Here is a 21,146-nt window from a genome sequence, read left to right on the forward strand (position 1 = left end):
AATTAAAGACATTGCAACACTTCAGTATATTTTCATAATGCGATTCTGATTGAAGAGATTTCGAGCTGTAATCTGCCAGAGGTGCTTCTGCGATATGTCTACATTTGCTCATACATGGAAAGGTTGCAGAGTAGATTATAAAAGACACCCCTTATGGTATTTTTGGCTGTGTGATTTTCTTAGGAGCTATGTCTCACCATGCCTGGATGGAAGGGTAGTGACCAAAGTTATCAGCTGAACCAATCTAGCTTGGTTACTACAGTGCACAGGTACCTGCTAATAAGAGCTAAAATGTGAAGAAAATTATACTGGAATGTTATTAGCTGAAATAATCTAACTGCACACTTCTTAGGCTGTCTGTTATTTTAAAAATAAGTGCACAGCAAGTCATGAATTTGTGAGATAATTACAGTTAAAGCACTAAAACACATTCTACTTGAGTAATTTGAACTAGCTAATGTACCCCAATGGACTATAACACCTTGTGTTGGTACCGTCTGTACCAACAGAGCTGTTACTCAAAGTAGCCACGGCCCTTTTCATGCAAACTTTAAGCCTTAATACAGTTTAAAGTGGTAATTTATCATACAGGGGGTTGAAGTAGTATGCAAACATTGTTTTTTTGTACTGAAGTTCAACATTTTGTAGGAACTGCCTCATTTTTGGAGCTAAACTCAAGTGGCCACTCTTGGAACAGCAGTTTTTGGTTCTAGTGGAGCGGTCCCCAACCTTTTTTGTGCCACGGACCGGCCTTTAAGGTGTCACGGATAAATACAACAAAATAAAATCAGTACCGGCACCAAAAAAAAGAAGATTTATTCATAACACATGGGAAAAGATCCAGGGAAACTGAGTTAATGATAAAAACGATTAAAAAAATAATGCTAAAAACCAATAAAAACCCTGAAAACCATAAATTTCACACCCGAGCCTCAACTATCGCAGCCTGGTACCAAACAACTCACGGACCGCTACCAGTCCGTGGCCCGAGGGTTGGAGACCGCTCTTCTAGTGGACTGTCTTGATATGAGGAATAAGTTGTTACAATTAAGTCCACATGTGTGAGTCGTCTTAACTGAACACTAACTTTTGAATACTGAAAAGATAACAGCTTATGATCCAAATGCAACATGGTGAATGGTCTCAATCAAGGGAGAGGACTATGGGACAAAAAGAAGCCTTTAGAGGTTAGAAACAAACGAGATGACCCTGAGTGTCATGTTTTCCCTGCTGAAGTGTCCTTGACCAAGACACTGTATCTCTGTCTGCTTAAAGAGCTTTTCTATAGTGGTTTTCCTTATGGAGATCAATAATGTATCACATGAATCATAAATTCAACCACAAGGACAGAGATTCCCCACCTCTTGTAATTTATATGTCTCTGAAAACGATGTAACAGTCAGTTCTGCTGACACAGGATTTTTCTTTTTAAAAAAAGACACATTTCTGGATACTGATCACCTCCACTAGGAAATACTGAGGGTTAAGTGCTTTGCTCAAGGGCACTTGAAGTAGAGGTGGTAGTCACTAGCTGCTTTGACCTGTATGGATTTGATTTTCTCAGCTACAAGCTCATCCTACTCCTTTAAAGAGTATAATTTTACATTTGCAGGTCAGTGACATCCTAGCCTATCATTTTGTGCACCATAAGCACAAGTTGAACTCTTTCCATCTGTCTTTTTTCCCCTTTGCAGACTAGCTCAATACAGTTCTTAGCAGGCACATTGATGTGTGGCACTGGGATACACATCAGTGCTAATCACTGTTTGGGGCAAAGACCCAGCTCACTGGCCGTGTCACCAGGGTGTGGTGAATCCTATCAGTCCCCAGCAGATATTGCCCCCCACTTTTTCTCAGCTACTCCTCTGTATAGTTGGGTTGTCATCCACAGGGTCAACAAAGCACTGTTGAGTGTGTATTAGCTATATGGCTAATCTTTACAGCTCCGTTTCATTGAAAGAGGCTTTCACAATAGGCTTTTGTTTGCTCAGGGAAACAGTCCAGCATGTATTTTGCCTTTATAGTTGAAAGCTGGTCAAACTGCAAGAACGAAAAGTGCACTCAAAACAGGAAGCCGTGAAATAACGACACCGGCAATCGTCTCTGCCAGAATTGTTCTTCAGATTGAACTGATTGAACGGGCCAGACTGTGGAAAATCTTTTGTTTTCAGGCCCTGACTTTCTCACTCTGCCTCTTCCTCTGCTTGTCTTTTGAACTCAATCCTCAGCTACGGCTGGTGTGATTAATGGCAGCCATTCATTAACTTGATCAACCACTTTAGCAGAGATTATTAATCAGATGCTTATTTAAATGTCACCACCGAGCAGCTGAGAGGAAATGAGGCCACTGGGAAATTGAGTTTTTGTGTGTGGGCTGCTTGTCTGTCTGTGTGTGTGTGTGTGTGTGTGTGTGTGTGTGTGTGTGTGTGTGTGTGTGTGTGTGTGTGTGTGTGTGTGTGTGTGTGTGTGTGTGTGCGTTTGCGCACTGTGCATGTTTACTTGCTGGAATATTTCCTCACACTGCTAACCTTGAACTCATTCATATGCTGTTATACATGCATTTGTGGGAGCAGCTAATACTGAAGGGATATGTAGCAATGGAGCCTAATCTTCAATTCCAAATGAGACGCATTGTGTCTCATTAATAAAACATTTTGTTGTGCCTGCATTATGAAGAGCATTACAATACTTATGGGATTGTTCAGTTATTAGAAATTCACACCTCCTGACAGCTTTGCAGGGCTCTGCTTCATTTCTATGTGTGGGCCTAAAGTATAGGCTATATGTGCTGTATATAGAAGATTTATAACATTTATCACTAAACATGCTGCCAAATAGGGATAATCAGGACCTACGTATCATTTGTTTCAGAAAGTTTTACCACAGCAAATTCGTAATGATTGTTTTCGTGTCCAGAGTTGCCACTGCCAAACTGCTAGTACAAACATGTTTTGAAGAAATGTAATGAGCAAATTTGAGCTGGCATTTGCAAGCTGCTCATGTTTGCTTTCACATACAGTCCAGACCGTGTGTATTTTCACAGCTACGTTTTTTTTTCCCGCTCATTCGGGGCTGTGCTTCAGCGCATTCAGTTTGAAATGAAATATTGGATATTACACTGAAGTCCCTGGTCTTTGCTAAAATTTGAGCAGGATTATGCCAATATTGAGAGAACTGTGTGGGAGGTATTTTCACACATAAGGGCCAGATTTTTAGGGATCTAAGTGACATGAAGTCAGAAAAAAATTTAATATTCTGTGGAGAAAAAAAAAGAGCAAAAACTTCAATGACAGCCTGAAGTCTTTGACACACAAACCAGGCCCTTTTATCTTCCCTGGTGTTGCTCACACAGACCTTCAGCTATTGCTTATTGTGGGGAAGTTTTTTCCATGCGTGCTTTTTTTATACAATGAACTCATCTATTTGTGGATTTTAAAGTCGTATTCCTTTACACGGTCACATTGTTACTCCTCACAGTCAGAATAAGTTTTCTGTGGAAGCTGTTATCACAACCTTTAGTTACTTTTTAAAAAATAAATGACAACTAAACACCACGTGAATATTTGCAAGTAAAATGTGTGGCTTTGTGTGACCTTTAGATGTGCTTTTTTAAAAATCTGATGGTTAACAGTGTACTTTAACCCAAACGAAGATCTAACCCTAATCAAGTAGTTTCTGTGGCTGTGTGAACAAATAGTTCTAGCGCCTGACTTTCTTCTTGTGGCTGCTCCTTTTAGGGGTCGCCACATCTACCTTTATCTCACCCTATCGTTAACATCCTAATTGTTGTATGCCTAAACGTAACTAAACCAGGAATAAAAATGAAAGCAAATAGAAAGTGTAAGCAGAAATTAAAAATACTCCCAGACTGGAGTCTCCCAAGTGAATGTCTGGTATGCTTGTGCCACCTTCAGCCTTCCTGCCTTTAATGAAGAAGCTTATGCTTGGCTGCTAGTCTATTCGTTGCCTCACTTCCTCTTTTCCACTCTGTAAAGCCGACATCATTGCTGCAGTCCAATGATCTATCTGCCCGCCTTCTTTAAGCCAGTCAGCCTCCACTCTGTATACTTTAACTTGCGCTGCTCCTCTTTCATTCTCCCTTGCAGACTCCTTCGTCCAAACCACACCCTCCCCATCTCCGGGGGGTCTGCCCTAATTCCCATCACCACTAGGATTTCATTCTGCCGTGATGGGCCATCAGAGTCAAATCACAGAATACCATAATTGTGCAGAGTTCCTCAAATATTCAAAGACTCAAACTGAAGTTGAGACCTGGCACTTTGTTGTAGTACTTTTTTAAGTAGCCAACTTAGCATGCAGATTATAGCTTCTGTGAATTCTGCTCTGTCTCTGGGAATTGCAGTGGTTGTGCTACCTTCTCTTTTTTTAACCATACCTGTTGTACATATAATAATATGCAAAAAAGCTGTTTGTGTGGTTAAGATTAAACTGTACGCTGGAGGTGTTTTTCTCTTTAAGTTGCCTGTGAATGAAGAGCACATATAGGACTTAAAGTCTGCATCCCAGGCTTTAAAGTGAGCAGTTCTGTGCTGCAAAGGGTAAACGCAGTAAGTCCCAGATTACACTTAGACGAGCTTTATGAAGGGAGGAGAGGGTGTGGCCAAGTGTGGATGTGCTCTGAATCCAGCTTGCTTCGAAAGCATTTATACGATAAAGCAGGGCCTTTAAAGACACTGCAGCGAATACGTCTGCAGAGAACGCACAGATCCCACATGTCAGCTGTCTGAGCTGAAATCTCTATTTTATGATATTTACCTTCAGTGTAGCAACACACAGAAAGAGCCTTCTGAAATGTCCCATTCACAGTGTAATCAGTATTAATAGTGCTGGTGAGCTGATGCATCCAATTTAACAGGGTTAAATCAGCTGCTGTGGAAGGAGTACACTTCTTCTGTATATGCTTCATGAATCATTCCATCAATCCATGTAATTGATTAAATTGATTAATCAGCGAGGGCAGAGAAGGTGATGGATGGCGAGAGGGATGGGACCCATCAGAATGAAATTCAAGAGCATTGACATTTAAGGAAATATACTGATTACCTTTCTGATCAGCCTAGTTTGTTATTGATCCTTGCCTAGTACACGTCTGCGTGTTTGCAGATGCAGCGCCCAGATGAGATAACAGTTTAACTCTGTTAATGCCTCTTATTACTTGATAAATGTTGATATCTATCATAACATAGTTTTATATTTCAGAGTCTATAATTACTCCATCTTTAAGGTGATCACGAGTTAAATATACTTGCCGTACTAATTAACATCAGACCTTTGCAAGTTGGCTGATATCCACACCAAGGCTGCCTCAAAGTCAGTCCACAAGAAGAAGAATCAATGCATCATATTTTGTTTATTTCAAACTCCCGTGTATGAATAAACAATACCTGCTTGTGTGTGTGTGGATAGAGAGCGAGATCCTCCTTTTACATTCTTGTTTTTCATTATTTATAGTATATGTAAAGATAAAATGAGCTTAAACGATCAATGGAATAAAGATGCTAAATGGGCTCTAAATGTGTGGTTTTTAACCGTATACAAAAACTAGGCCACACCGCTTTCATTTGCAAATTTAACAAATGTTATATTACATTACAGCAAATTCACATGTTTTTCTTGTAAAAGGAAAAAAAATCACTCATAATATTGAAGCATATGGCATCTTTCACCACTTCTCCAGATGGAAAGACGACAAGTGGGTGGATTTGTTTGAAATGTACAAGCAAAGCATTGCTTTCTCCAAAAGACAAAAAACATGTTTACTACCACTTAGCTGTCCAAGGCCAGAGGAGCCACTTTTAAAATTGCGTGGTATTCCCCATTCAGCTTTTTAGAGATTGAATCATTGAGCCTAAGTTGAAAGCAACAATTAATCAGGAGGGAAGTGTAGTAAAAGCCTCAGGAGAAACTCTTGAGTACACTCTAAGCACGTCTCCTGACTGCTTTTGTGCTCACATGAATGTTTTACTGTCCCAGACGGTGTTAAAGTGCCAAAGAGAGAAGGGGTTTCGGCAGCCTTGCTACATTTGTCACAGGTATTCAACAGGCTCGTCTTCTCACCATTTGGGGAGGTTCCCATCTTCTGAATCTGTGAGAACAAAGCAGAAATTGAGCCAAGAGTGCCTATCTGAATCCTATCTGTTCCATCATTTGACTCCCTTTTTTTATATCACCGCAGCACAGGCGTCGGTGCAATGTTTTTCCGAGTCCGAAGTGCTCACACTCAAGTACCGACTCATGTCTAGACAGAAAAATTAGGGCATACATACAGACAAAAAAAACTTTGACATTTAGACAAGGTGTTCACGCTGTGCAATCAGACCTCATTTTCCACACAGAGCTCAGTCAATGGTAGCCATGTCTCGATTTGGCAAGGAACAATCAGATTTAATGTGAAGCCTTTTTTTGTGTTTCTTGTTTCTGCAGGCTCTATCCTCAAAAGAATGCAGCCCGAAGATCACAGCTAACGGCATATCTTTGAAAGCCCAACCGCTCTGTTACTAGGCTGGAATAAAATGGGGTCTCTGGGAATGTATTGTAATTCTTTGGAGGTTTTACATCAAAGAGAATGCTGTATTTCAGGGCAGGTGACATGCAGTGGTGTAATAGTGGAATGCTGCATCAGAAAAGTAGCCTAATAACTTCATTGCTCTTTCCTTTTATTGAGAAACAATCATAAATAATCACACATCGCATGAATTTTAGACGCGTTTAAGCTTCACCGGTTTGTGCTTATGAAATTCTGATAGACTGAAAAAACACACACAAACCTCCTTGACAAGATACACACACTGAAATGATGATGTGAAAGACTAGTGAGAGTGTTCAAGAGTCAATTTCTGTCTTCTGTGAAGTCATCTGAAGAGTGATATTGAGTCTTTGGGGATAAGAGATGAGACTGTGATGTTGCGCTAGCAGGAGGAGGGAACACAGCTCAGAAAGGCTGGCCTTGTTGATGTAATTTATTGCAACATTATTCAGGAAAAACTGCTAAAAAGCTCTCACTTGAAGCTGACTTTTTAAACTTTGCGTGACACGTTTCTTATCACGTACAGCTGGGAAGTTGAGTTTGATTTTTGTTCTGAATATGTAAAAGTTTGGTGGAGGATTACCGTCACAGCCTCGCAGTCTGCTAAAATTTTAAAACCTTTCTTTAGGACACATTTAATGTTTCTTCTCTTCCGTTTAGGTCTGTTAAGCCTCAGTTATGCTTTGTTCTGGCACTGCTAAATGGAACAAAAATGAGACTTATGTGGTGAGCTCAGGGGAGCCGAGCCCAAGAAATGTTATCTTTGCTATATACTTTCCAGAGGCTTACAGCGTCATCTGCACAGGAAGCATTCATCTGAATGTCATGAATTACTGGATACGCATTCATCCACTGATTTGCAAAAAATGTAATCTAACCTGAATTGCTTTGAAATATAGCTAAAATAAGTGATGTTGTGTGTTAGCTAATGAGCTATGCTAGTGCTACCATTATCCATGCAAGCTATCTGATGGTTAAAACAAAATTCCAACCCGAATGAACATTTTTTTAAACACTGGCTATCTAACTGAGAAAGATTCTTCAGCTCTGACATGTTTGTGCATTTAGCTATTTGTGTTCCAGTAGTAAAATTAGAAAAGTGAGGATTTGTTATGCTTCCTAGCAAGGTGGAGTCATTCATCTACCACTAGCAATACAGCGCAGTACCAGTTTTCAGAATCAGAATCAGAATACTGTATTGATCCCTAGGGGAAATTATTTAAAAACAAATGCTTTATGCTTTTAAAAACACTTCTGCAACCCGTCGTGGGTAGAGACTGGTCAGGGCTCTTTATATGGCTTATTTAGCAGGTCACAGATCATAACAGATTACAGGTTTCGCAGTTTTGCTAACATTTGCATGCAATGCTGCCATCGTGGATTGTAAAGTCAGGACTCTCAAAAGTCAGGATTACCAACATGGACCTTGAAATGCACCCCCAAGCAGGACATTTTTTAAGAAACGCAAACATCTTCATCATAAGTTACTAAACACAATTGGTCACCAATTTAAAAACAATTTTTGCCTTTTAAGGGTGTACTTACGATGTGATTAATAATCGTTGATGATCTATAATCGAACAGATTTTTTTTTATCACAGTTAATTTTGATTTTTGTTTCTTTAAAGAATAATATTACATGATGCTGGTTGCATGTGATCTGTCGCTACCCAACCCTGATTGTGAGTAAATACTGACTTGACGGTGACCTCATGTTGGCATCAATAAGTTGGCTGCTACACTTCACAAAATCATCACCTGTCTTGGTTTAAAGCCAATTACTGTAAAATACAGCTGCAATGTCCTGATAACAATATTGAATTGAAGCACAAGCGTGCATTTGCCTCAATCCTCCAAATCGTTTGATTTTATTCAGAGCAATATCTGACAAACATATTAAGAGGTTGTTTTATTGTACTGCAGGACTTTGCATGTGGGTGGAGTAGATTTCTTTTTGTAATTTTATCAAACTACTCTAAGGAAACAAAAAAGCGTTTTTCAAATACTCCATAGATTAAAAAAAAAGAAAAAAAAGAATTGCCGCTCAGTTTGGTTTATTCATCCTGCTTTATCAGTTTCTAAAACGTTGGTCCTTTGGTTCAATGATTTCAGCTAGACTCGTTATCATGCATGCCCTGCAACGGTTTGTGAGCTCACACTTTCCAATGTTGTAGATGTGAACGTGCTAAAATGACAAACTAAACAACTGTATAGTAATTAAAATGCTAGCATGGTGATGTTAGCATATAGCTTAGTGCGGGTTCAGATAGACAAATAGATACTGGAGCACTTCCCAGTTTAAAACATTAATGGCACAGCTGCCTTAACAGTGTTGGTACCTGTAGTTAAAAAAATATTTTTTTATGTTGCTTTAATGCTTAATCCACCAGTGCAAAGTGCAAAAGTCACACATAACCAGATGTTATATGGAGAATATCTGGAGAACTTCCTGAGGACAGCAGTTTGTTGTCTTTGCAGGAAGTTCCTCAGTACATAGATAAACCTTGTTGTGTTTTCCTCTGTAATGATTTTGATTTTGTAATCATATATTAAAAAATAATTTCCCCCTTCCTCTATTCTGCTCTCTCCTCAGATCCAGACTTTGGAGACATGGGAATACCCCCACCTCTGCCCTGTAGGTACACTCCCTCTCTGTCCCGCTTTCTGCTTTCTTTCTCTCTCTATAGCCATTCTTCTTCTCTTGTCTCTCTAAAGTGTATTTATGCTGTTTTACTATCACTTATATACATACTGTGTGTTGGTGCATGTGTTATACCTCTTAATCATCGGTGTTTGTCTGCATGAACCACACATGTGTGCATGCATTTGTTTTGGGTGTGTTTATACATATGCGTGTGTTTCAGCCTGTCAGTATGACATGGTTGGCCCAGAAGGTATCGTCGAGTCTCATCAGATCACCAGAGACGGAAAGGCCGGTGCCACAGAGGCCGTCGACTGTAAATGGTACATCCGTGCCCCGCCGCGCTCCAAGGTCAGTGACGTAAACTACGCTCCCATCAAACTGTGAATTTGATTTGAAGCCAAATTTTGAAATGTCACATGAAATAAAATGGAAATGAAATTGTGTCCCCATTAGCTGAGCTGATGACAGCACAACATAGTTACATCAGAAAGACTAATGTTCAGCTGACAAATCCTGGATGTATTCCTTGTGAAATTTCCGGCTTCTGTTGAGATATTGAGGATATTTTTTCTTAATAATTATCTGTTTCCTTTCTATATTTCGCCACACAGGCAGTAAGATCAGGGGTTGCATCAGGAAGCTTTGATATTACATGTCAGTTTGTCTGCAGCTGTCAGCAGTATCCCGACGAGAGTGTTTGTGGCTGGGGGGAGGACTTGTTTCCCCGCTAGGGTCAGACAGATAGGCAGAAGGGTTTATTTGGGGTCAGGCCCATTTTTTTAATCAGTGAGCTGTTGCCAAGAGGAATAGAGGGAGGGAAGAAAAAAAAGAGAGCGCTGCAGAAGGAGAGAGGACTGAACAAACAAAGAGAGGCAGGAAGCGTTACCATTGATAAAATAGTGTTGGGTTGCAGTTTGACCCTGAGACCTGCAACAGCCTGCATTTGTTTTCCTCGCCTGTGTTTTGCATATACAAATACAGGACATGCATATACATGCACACCTTTGCTCCAACCCCTAATACACACTAGACATGCTTCCTTATCTACTAGAGGTACCTGTGCTGCATTAATGCATGGGATTAAGTGTTTCCTAAGGGCAGAGCAGCAGTGCAGGAAAAGGCTATATTTTACAAATGCTACCACCTCTCATATGATTCTATATGGTTTGATCCTGTACATCCATGACTGCAGTAAATCTGCTGCTCAAATAGTGTTGGCCCTCTTCTGAGTGCATTTGGGGGGTTTGATTTGATAGCATAAGGCCACAATTTTACTTTGACTTTCATGGTTAGAACAATTCTTTGAAGGGCAGGAAGGAATTATGGTGTCTGCATAGTTAAAATGTTAAAATATTTGATCTCCCTCGTAATACTAAAACTATAAATCGTGACATTAAATAAACCCATGTTTTATATTACAGTGTCTTTTGGATCTGTGCGTGTCTGGTTTGTACATATGTGAGAATGTATTTATAACTTTGGTCATGACAGGCTTCTTTAACTATGACTCACTTATGGCACAGACATGTGGTTCATTTATTTTTATCGTTCTTATTATCTTCATTATGCCACTGTAGAAAGTCAGATGACCAAAAGAACTGGTTGTATGTAAACACAAAATGTATATGTCTTCTTTGCAAGCTACATAGAAATCTGTTCAGTTTTAAAGACAAACAAAACCTAACCTGTAAACTTTGGGTTTGATGTTTACCTGGAATACAGTAATGTTAGTCTGTGAAGGTTCTCAGTCATCCAGGTCATCGTAGTCAAAGGAGCTTGCAAAGAAAAGCGTCTGGACTTCTTTAAGTTGCTTGAAGACGTTTCACCTCTCATCCGAGAAGCTTCTTCAGTTCTAAGGTCAAATGGTGGAGAGTCCCAGATATAAACCTAGTGGGAGTTTCCCCCCCACGGAGGGACAAAAGGACCCCCTGATGATCCTCTAATCGCCTGAGCCAAGGTGTGAAACTGGGCGTGGGTCCCCATCAGCCAGAGTTTCGGGTGTGTTCATTGTGAAACCTGGCCCCACCTTATCATGCGAATTCCTGAGATCAGATGGCCCAGGATGTGAGTGGGCGTTAAGGCGTCTGGGAAGGGATCTCAAAACTGGATTATAGATGGCAGAGAGTTGGTGTCGTAAACCACCACCTCTGTTCAAAGATGGTCGCTCACAGTGGACATAGATGGCTTCTTTCACTCCTCTTTCAAACCATCTGTCCTCTCTGTCCAAAATGTGAACGTTGGCATCCTCGAAAGAGTGTCCTTTATCCTTAAGATGCAGATGGACTGCTGAGTCTTGTCCTGTGGAGGTGGCTCTTCTGTGTTGTGCCATGCGCTTGTGACGTGGCTGTTTGGTCTCTCCAATGTAGAGGTCTGGGCATTCCTCGCTGCACTGTACAGCATACACCACATTGTTAAGTCTGTGTTTTGGCGTTTTGTCTTTCGGGTGAACCAGTTTCTGTCTGAGCGTGTTGCTGGGTCTGAAATACACCGGGATGTCATGCTTGGAGAAAACTCTCCTGAGCAACAACATTGTCATCCTCTATGTAGCCGGTGTATCAGAGAAAACTCTCCTGAGTTTCTCTGATACACCGGCTACATAGAGGATGACAATGTTGTTGCGTCTGTCCTTCTTATCCTCCCTCGCTGGTGTCTGGTCTTCTTTTCTGTGCCTCTTTGCTGACTTTAAGAACGCCCATTTAGGATAGCCGCACGTTTTGAGTGCTTCCTTTACATGTGTGTGTTCTTTCTTTTTTCCTTCAGGCTTAGAGGGAACATGTTCTGCCCGGTGGTGTAGGGTCCTAATTACTCCAAGTTTGTGTTCCAGAGGGTGATGGGAGTCAAAGAGGAGGTACTGGTCCGTGTGTGTGGGCTTCCGCTAAACTTCGATGTTGAGTTTGCCGTTCTCTTCAATGTGCACAGCGCAGTCCAGGAAAGGCAAACAGTTGTCCTTTGTGTCTTCCCTGGTGAACTTGATGTTTTTATCCACAGCGTTGATGTGCGCAGTGAAGGATTCCACTTCTTGGGTCTTGATTTTGACCCAGGTGTCGTCCACATATCTGTACCAGTGGCTGGGTACTCTTCCTTTGAAAGAGCCAAGAGCCTTTCTTTCCACTTCCTCCATGTAAAGGTTGGCTACAATAGGTGACACGGGGGAGCCCATGGCACAGCCATGTTTTTGTCTGTAGAAGCCTTCGTTGTACTTGAAATATGTAGTGGTGAGGCAGAGGTCTAACAGTGTGCAGATCTGATCGGGTGTGAAGTTGGTCCTGTCCTCCAAGGAGCTGTCTTCTTGTAGTCGTTTTCTGACAGTCTCCACGGCCTCCGTGGTGGGTATGCAAGTGAAGAGAGAGACTACATCAAAGAGAGAGAGACTACATCTCTACATTGGAGAGACCAATCAGCCACTTCACAAGCGCATGGCACAACACAGAAGAGCCACCTCCACAGGACAAGACTCAGCAGTCCATCTGCATCTTAAGGATAAAGGACACTCTTTCGAGGATGCCAACGTTCACATTTTGGACAGAGAGGACAGATGGTTTGAAAGAGGAGTGAAAGAAGCCATCTATGTCCACTGTGAGTGACCATCTTTGAAAGAGGCGGGGGTTTACGACACCAACTCTCTGCCATCTATAATCCAGTTTTGAGATCCCTTCCCAGACGCCTTAACGCCCACTCACATCCTGGGCCATCTGACCTCAGGCCCATGATAAGGTGGGGCCAGGTTTCACAATGAACACACCCGAAACTCTGGCTGATGGGGACCCACACCCAGTTTCACACCTTGGCTCAGGCGAGGCCGCACACTGTTAGACCTCTGCCTCACCACTACATATTTCAAGTACAACGAAGGCTTTTACAGACAAAAACATGGCTGTGCCATGGGCTCCCCCGTGTCACCTATTGTAGCCAACCTTTACATGGAGGAAGTGGAAAGGAAGGCTCTTGGCTCTTTCAAAGGAAGAGTACCCAGCCACTGGTACAGATATGTGGACGACACCTGGGTCAAAATCAAGACCCAAGAAGTGGAATCCTTCACTGCGCACATTAACGCTGTGGATAAGAACATCAAATTCACCAGGGAAGACACAAAGGACAACTGTCTGCCTTTCCTGGACTGCGCTGTGCACATTGAAGAGAACGGCAAACTCAACATCAAAGTTTAGCCCACACACACGGACCAGTACCTCCTCTTTGACTCCCATCACCCTCTGGAACACAAACTTGGAGTAATTAGGACCCTACACCACCGGGCAGAACATGTTCCCTCTAAGCCTGAAGGAAAAAAGAAAGAACACACACATGTAAAGGAAGCACTCAAAACGTGCGGCTATCCTAAATGGGCGTTCTTAAAGTCAGCAAAGAGGCACAGAAAAGAAGACCAGACACCAGCGAGGGAGGATAAGAAGGACAGACGCAACAACATTGTCATCCCCTATGTAGCCGGTGTATCAGAGAAACTCAGGAGAGTTTTCTCCAAGCATGACATCCCGGTGTATTTCAGACCCAGCAACACGCTCAGACAAAAACTGGTTCACCCGAAAGACAAAACGCCAAAACACAGACTTAACAATGTGGTGTATGCTGTACAGTGCAGCGAGGAATGCCCAGACCTCTACATTGGAGAGACCAAACAGCCACTTCACAAGCGCATGGCACAACACAGAAGAGCCACCTCCACAGGACAAGACTCAGCAGTCCATCTGCATCTTAAGGATAAAGGACACTCTTTCCAGGATGCCAACGTTCACATTTTGGACAGAGAAGACAGATGGTTTGAAAGAGGAGTGAAAGAAGCCATCTATGTCCACTGTGAGCGACCATCTTTGAACAGAGGCGGGTGTGTATGACACCAACTCTCTGCCATCTATAATCCAGTTTTGAGATCCCTTCCCAGACGCCTTAATGCCCACTCACATCCTGGGCCATCTGACCTCAGGAATTCGCATGATAAGGTGGGGCCAGGTTTCACAATGAACACACCCGAAACTCTGGCTGATTGGGACCCACACCCAGTTTCACACCTTGGCTCAGGCGATTAGAGGATCATCAGGGGGTCCTTTTGTCCCTCCGTGGGGGGAAACTCCCATTAGGTTTATATCTGGGACTCTCCACCATTTGACCTTAGAACTGAAGAAGCTTCTCGGATGAGAGGTGAAACGTCTTCAAGCAACTTAAAGAAGTCCAGACGCTTTTCTTTGCAAGCTCCTTTGACAGTAATGTTAGGTGTGGCTGGTGATGCTCACCAAAAACCATACACATTTACAGTTTTTTTCAATCGCTAACAAGCGCCTACCCATACTTCAGATACTTTTTCTAAACTCTTAACACAGACTCACACCTACAAAACACAATTGGCCAAATGGATAATTTTCTTCTCAAAAATACATTTTGTTAAATATATATTAACTCTTCATTTCAAAATAGAACACATCTTTCTCTGCACACACTAACTGTACAAAAACACTATAAATCTGACTCAAAATGAAATTAGTCTGTCAAAGAATAACACTTGTTTTCACCTCACAAGGTACATGCAGTCAATCAAAGTACACCTTGTTTCAAAATACTGGCTATTATTGACATTACAAAAACTGCATAGACTTTTATGTTTCAGTTTTACAGGTATTTGCATGCGAAACATGCAATCCACCATTTTGACACCAGAAATGTCTTGGTTGGTAACTGTATGTCCACATGTACAGTAATGTTCACATTCAAAAGCATTCCAGTAAAAAGCAAACAAGTTTTTGTTTCTCTACTGTTTACTACAGGAGGTACAGTAGAAACACGGTATGATAGGACAGAGAAAGTTTTACAGTATTGCTTACAGTGAACAAAATATCCATGAAACACACAAGAGCATTCTGAACAAAAAAACAACAGCAAAAAGCCAAGATAAAAAGGGGGGAGGGGGAGGGGGGCTAAAAAAAGGCAAAAAATTTGCATCTAATCTCTGCGATCTTCAGGGTTAGGCCACATGTTTTCATCAACATCACATCTGATGTTATCCAAGTCGATGCACCTGGGATAAAACCGCCCGGTATGTCGGATCCACCCTTGGCAATCGTCAATTGTGATGTCCCTGGAGCCAGCATCCATGGCTTCAAGGAGGGACATCTGGTCATGTGGCTGATGGTCATAAACCTTCCACCTCCATGCAGAAAAAAACTCCTCTATGGGGTTGAGGAAAGGTGAATAGGGTGGACGGAAGAGACTTACCAGTCTTGGGTGGACTTCAAACCATGTTGTTATTGCTTGCGAGTGATGGAAAGCCACATTGTCCCAGGTAATTACAAAGGTCCTCATGTTTTCACCCTCCTGACCCTGCTCTGGAACCAGGCGCTGGTGGAGATCATTGAGAAAGGCAAGCAAGCACTCTGTATTATAGGGTCCAACCTGACATCTGTGAAGGAGTAATCCTGCATTTGCAATTGCTGCACACATGGTAATGTTTGCCCCTCTCTGTCCTGGCACATCAACTGTGGCCCTTTTTCCAATTACATTTCGTCCACGTCGACGCCTTTTGGCCAGATTGAATCCTGCCTCATCGATGTATATGAATTCATGAGGGGCCTGGTTGGCCTCCAATTCCATAACTCTCTGAAACAAAGTTTATGTAAGTCATGTTATTACTGTATACCATACTGTACTGTAACCTAGTATTGTGTAGGTTACCTACTTGCAAAGTGCAAAGCTTATAGAACTGGACATTGGATTGAATATACACTATACCTGGACATATTGTCGTCGTAGCTCCTTGACCCTCTCACTGTTCCTCTCAAAGGGAACAGTGTAGAGCTGCTTCATCCGCACTCTGTGTTTGGACAATGTCCGCGTAATGGTTGTGAGGCTGATTCTATCGATATTGTCAAATATCTCATGGTCCGCCACAATTCTAGTTTGAATTTCACGCAGTTTTATTGCATTATTTGCAGTAACCATTTCTACAATGGCAAGCTCCTGATCATTACTGAGGAGCTTTCATCTTCCCCCAGAGGGTGGAAGACGTTGCATTCTTTAGAAAGACAAAAAATTCAACATATGCATTACTGTATGACCATATTGACATGTCAAGTGAGAATAGAAACAATCCATGTAAAATGCAATACTTACCTGTTGGTTTGTTGAAAGATGCGTATAATGGAGGCAACCGTTGACCGCCTCAAATTGGGCTGCACTCTTTCACCAGCCTCTCTTAGTGAAAGACCATGGTTGATTACATGGTCAATGATAGTGGCATGAATTTCATCACTGACTACTGTTCTTGCAGCCCTTGGAATGCCACCACCACGCATTCTTACACCTCTACCTTGCCCTCTCCTTGGGCCTGCTCTTTTCCCTGGGCCCCTTGCTCTTACTCTTCCTCGACCAGAAATTACAGTATTTGTCTTTTTTTTGTTTCCAAAAACATCACTCCTCAAGGTCTTGCCTTATAAACCCCACTGAGTCTAAGCCAGAATGGAAGAAGCTGTGGTTGGCCCAATTTACCCAACATAAATCAGCTGTGTGTCAATTATTCAATTGTTTGTTTATTATCAGCTGAGATATATTTTTGATATTGATATTGTTTTTGTACTGATATCATTGCAGAAGCAGAGGTTTTTATACTGTATCTAAGGTTTGGAATATTGTTTTTGCTATTGTGGGATGTTGTTTGTTAACATTCGTAGATACTACAAAAACAGTCCATAATTTTGTTGGGAGGTATAGCTTGACTGTTAAGAAAATGTAAGCATCGTGGAAATGTGTTCACTGACTGCATATTGGGTGAACACGACATGAAATGTGTGAATGGTATGGCCACAACAGACCGATGCTGTGCTAATTGTGTTTAGAGTTTTGCAAATGTGACAACTGTTTGGACAAACGCTTGTTAGCGACTGCAAAAAACTGTAAATTGTTATTTAAAAAGAGACATTTAAGGCATTTAAGGGACATAGTACATGTTTGATTTCTTTGGTCAATAATTTAAGATCCCAGTTGTAATGCACGTTTGTAACCTACTGGATTCACATCTTGGCTTTCGATCTAAATTTACCCGGAGGCTCATTAGTTAGATGGAGCCACTCTCCTAGCTTGGGAGTCACGGCACCAAGTGCTCTGATTACCACTGCACTGCTGTTACCTTCACCCTCCACATCTTCTCGAGCTCTTCTCTGAGCCCTTGGTACTTCTCCAGCCTCTCGTGTTCCTTCTTCCTGATGTTGCTGTCATTCGGTATCGCTAGATCGATCACTACAGCCGTCTTCTTTCGCTTGTCTACCACTGCTATATCTGGTTGGTTAGCCAGCACCATTTTGTTCATCTGTGTCTCGAAGTCCCACAGGATCTTAGCTCGGTCATTCTCCACCACACTAAGGGGTGCCTTCGGGACTTCCAGGCCATACTCAGCACAGATGTTTCTGTATACTATGCTGGCCACTTGGTTATGGCGTTCCACGTATGCCCTGCCTGCTAGCATCAGGACCATCTTTAAACAGCTTGCACCTGGGGTCTTGCCTGGTGTGGTAGACCCCAGCCTCTATGGATCTTGTGCCTAGAGCTTACTCCTGTGCTGCCATGATTAGTGCCTCTGTGCTGCCTTTCAGTCCAGCTTTGTCCAGCCACTGGTAGGATTTCTTGATGTTAGCCACTTCCTCTATCTGCCGGTGGTACATACCGTGCAGGGGCCTGTTCTTCCATGACGCTTCCTCCTCTTCCTCCTCTTTCTTAGGTTTCTGCTGCCATCGTCTCTCAGTTGGCAAGAGATGATATGCTATGATCATTATAATAAGATACTACAGCAGGATATGAAATAGTGACTTGCTCTGACTTAATGTTAATAGGAATCAATTTTTCCGAGTACGTGCATTGTTCAGTTATTCCAGGGGGTGAGGCAAGGTAGCTGTATTGTCAGCTTTACTGTGTCACTATTAGTTTCACTAATTCAGTGCTTATTAGTGATGCCATGCTATTATGGTTACTGTAGAGATCTTTTAAGATTTATAGAGTACACATTAGAGAAGCTATTAAGGCATAGTTTATATCAGATGGAAGCTGTGATTAGGTTCACAGTATTTTTTTCTACACAGGCTTTTCATACTGAACTGCAGGCTCTCTGTACTGTACACACACACACACACACACACACTGGCTTATGATATGACTGGCTGATAATGGTTCGACTGTTATTCATGGGCACAGTATTTGTTCTTATCTGGCATATTCCTCGGGTCGCATATTTCCTGCTAATGCTCTGGTTTCCCTTCAGAAATGACCTTCGGATTCAGCTGTTTTGAAAACTCAAGGCCACGGGAGTTATACAACTGCATCAATCAGGAGACTTACTCTTAGTCGTCACATGGAAGCTTACAATAAGTGTTAAATTGAAACAGCTATTAGCAGGGAGTCTTGCCAGGGTTAAAGGTTATGCTTGATTTTTTTTTCTTTTTTTAAAAAAAATCAATTGATGCATTGCCAGTGAGCCATCAAAACAGACAAGTCAAGTTTGTGCGCATCACATGCATCCTCCGTTTGTGTGTGAATACGTTAGTTATGTGCATGAAAGAGTAACAAAGCAAGCAAGCCTGGCAGTATGATGTATTAGTTTGAATAAGTGTCACATTTCGTACTGCAGAAATGCCTCCGAGGCCAAGTCATGGGCCAGAGGCTGACAGTCATTGGCACTGATGGACAAGGCAGCAAATCACATTTTTAGTACAACTCTATCTTCTGTAAATCACAGTCCTGAAGCTCCCACCTGCACTGCAACTATTCGCACTCAGTTACACATAAAATATAAAAAACCTACAGTTTCTCTCTTTGGTTCCTCACTACCTCTGTCAAGTAGACGCATGCATGGTCACATGCTGCTGCAGAGAGGGGGACTACATTACTGTGTGTACGCATGCATGGAGGTCGCACAGTGTGTAAGGCAAGGTGTTCATCTCCCTATGCTTATACACTACTGCACTACACCCAGTGTGCCAGAAACAGCAGAGATAATGACATCCTATACCGGAGGCTCTAATTAGACTGCACCGGAGCACTCCAGAGAGAAGCCGGGAGAAGGAGGTAGGAGAGGAGGTGGAAGCATGAGAAAGGAGGGAATAAGGGAAAGCAATGCTTAATAATGCGTTTTACTGAAGATCTTAAATATATAGGGATGGAGTTTTGGGGGTGAGATGGCACATGGCAGATGGCAGAGAGAGGGATGGAGTAAAAAGGAAAGAAAGGTGGAGACTGACTGAAAAACATACCTGCAAGTAAGCAGTAATGACCATGTGTTGTTGCCAGAAGTCACAGCAATGCACCAAATTTAATACCATCACGTTACTTTACACCACCATTCATCCTCCACTTCAGAATAGATTACCCTTCACTAGGATTCACAGTGATATACATGTCTAATAAGAGTGATTTACAAAAACTTTGAACTGAAACTGCATTATATTTAAATTTATAAACTCTTCCTATCACCACTGCTCTGTTTTTTTAGGTTCTTTGGGCTATTTTGGACAGCCGTCCAAATTCAGCGCAAACTTATTAGCTGTACTGAGGGATACATTCAGTTACCTCATCAGTTTCTCTGTTTTCCACAGAGCATCTCTGTCCCGTCTGTTTTACACAGTCTGGATTTTTCTTGCCCGCGCTGTCTGACACCTTCTACATCCTTTCATGATAATGGTCAAAATATGGACATTCATTCTGACTGTAATGAACAGCACGCGCTGTTACAGACACCCTTTAGCAACAGAGAGAGCATATTCTTCCCCGGTCAATGATGGATTCGGCGTCATTATTGGGCGCTGCAATCAATGAAGAAGCAGCCTATTTCCCTGCTGGAGCCAATCTCTCACCGTACAAATTGGTGATTGTATCTATCTTATCCGTTGCTGTCATTCTGTGTTGTGATGCCATCTGCACTCAGAATTTTTCTTCATCATCGGCCTGTTAGGGCTTAGGAGCCACAGAAAAACAACATCAGAAGCTTTTATTTGTGAATTTGTTAGTAAATGTTATATATTTGTCACATAATGAGGCCTTCCTGTTCACCTTCCAGTCAGTGCTCACAGTAACTACATCGGTCAGATAATGAGTTTGTGTATGCAACGCCTGATCAAAGACAATACTGAAAGGATTTTTTTTTCACAGACATGCACATCCTTATGGCCTGCCATACAAAAGTACTCGAGTTAAGCATGTTAGAATGCTACAATATTAGAAACTCTCACCCTAGAAAGCCATCGGCCAGTCTGAGGGCCAATTTTTCAGCTTAACTGGTTAGTGTGCAGGTCACTGGTTAGTCTTTCATAAGGGTTATATATTTAAAATTAAAAGCTACATTTTCACACGATAACTGACAATTTTGAGATATCAGCAAAGGAACTGATTGATTAAAAGAAATTGAACCAAAAACAGGTGAAACGGAAAACCAGAATGCCTCCAGTATCAAAGGTTTTGAACCTTGCCACAGCTCCAAGACTCTGTACACAATTTTGTGACAGTGCATCCGTTCAGATATTCTAACGTGATCAATGTGGAGAAGCCCCCTTCTTCAACACCATCACTGTCATGCTTCCATCCAGAAACAGTCATGATGGTCAAGACTGGGAATTATGCTATTTAATGGCTGTAGTTTTATTGCTTTAATTAGCCATTAGCACCAATTGAAGTCTATGCCAAAATCCTAATTTGTTCATTATATCAACATTGTTTTGCATTAGCAATTAGTCTCCGCTTGCTGAAAAAGTACTTTTATCGGTTACAGATGGCTGAATTTAGTGCATTCTTTGTGCTGTAGTTGGAAAACTTCATGTCTAATTCTCCCACCATTCGCTGACGATGAAACGACGGGGCCAAGTGTCCTAATTAACATGCTCATTGGTGCTTTTACCAATTATTTGCCTCTTCAACTCTAGAACAGACAAAGAAAAAATTGGCAGAGAGTCCCTAACTGTAACCTTAACCTTC

At 41.9% G+C, this 21,146-nt stretch overlaps 1 protein-coding gene across 2 annotated transcripts in view; it reads left to right on the forward strand.

Annotated features, from left to right (window-relative positions):
• Nucleotides 1-21,146, forward strand: part of neto1l (neuropilin (NRP) and tolloid (TLL)-like 1, like) — a 78,792-nt gene that overhangs the window by 41,914 nt on the left and 15,732 nt on the right. For both annotated transcript variants that reach the window (XM_085362432.1, XM_085362433.1), the window contains exons 5-6: nucleotides 9,141-9,182; nucleotides 9,412-9,539. In XM_085362432.1, the coding sequence (XP_085218558.1) occupies nucleotides 9,141-9,182; nucleotides 9,412-9,539 (170 nt within the window). The remainder of the gene's footprint in view (nucleotides 1-9,140; nucleotides 9,183-9,411; nucleotides 9,540-21,146) is intronic.

The sequence above is a fragment of the Diplotaxodon limnothrissa genome, linkage group LG9 (genome assembly GCF_057381915.1).
Source record: "Diplotaxodon limnothrissa isolate DT_005_m linkage group LG9, D_limnothrissa_male_GT1.1, whole genome shotgun sequence".
Lineage (NCBI taxonomy): Eukaryota > Metazoa > Chordata > Actinopteri > Cichliformes > Cichlidae > Diplotaxodon > Diplotaxodon limnothrissa.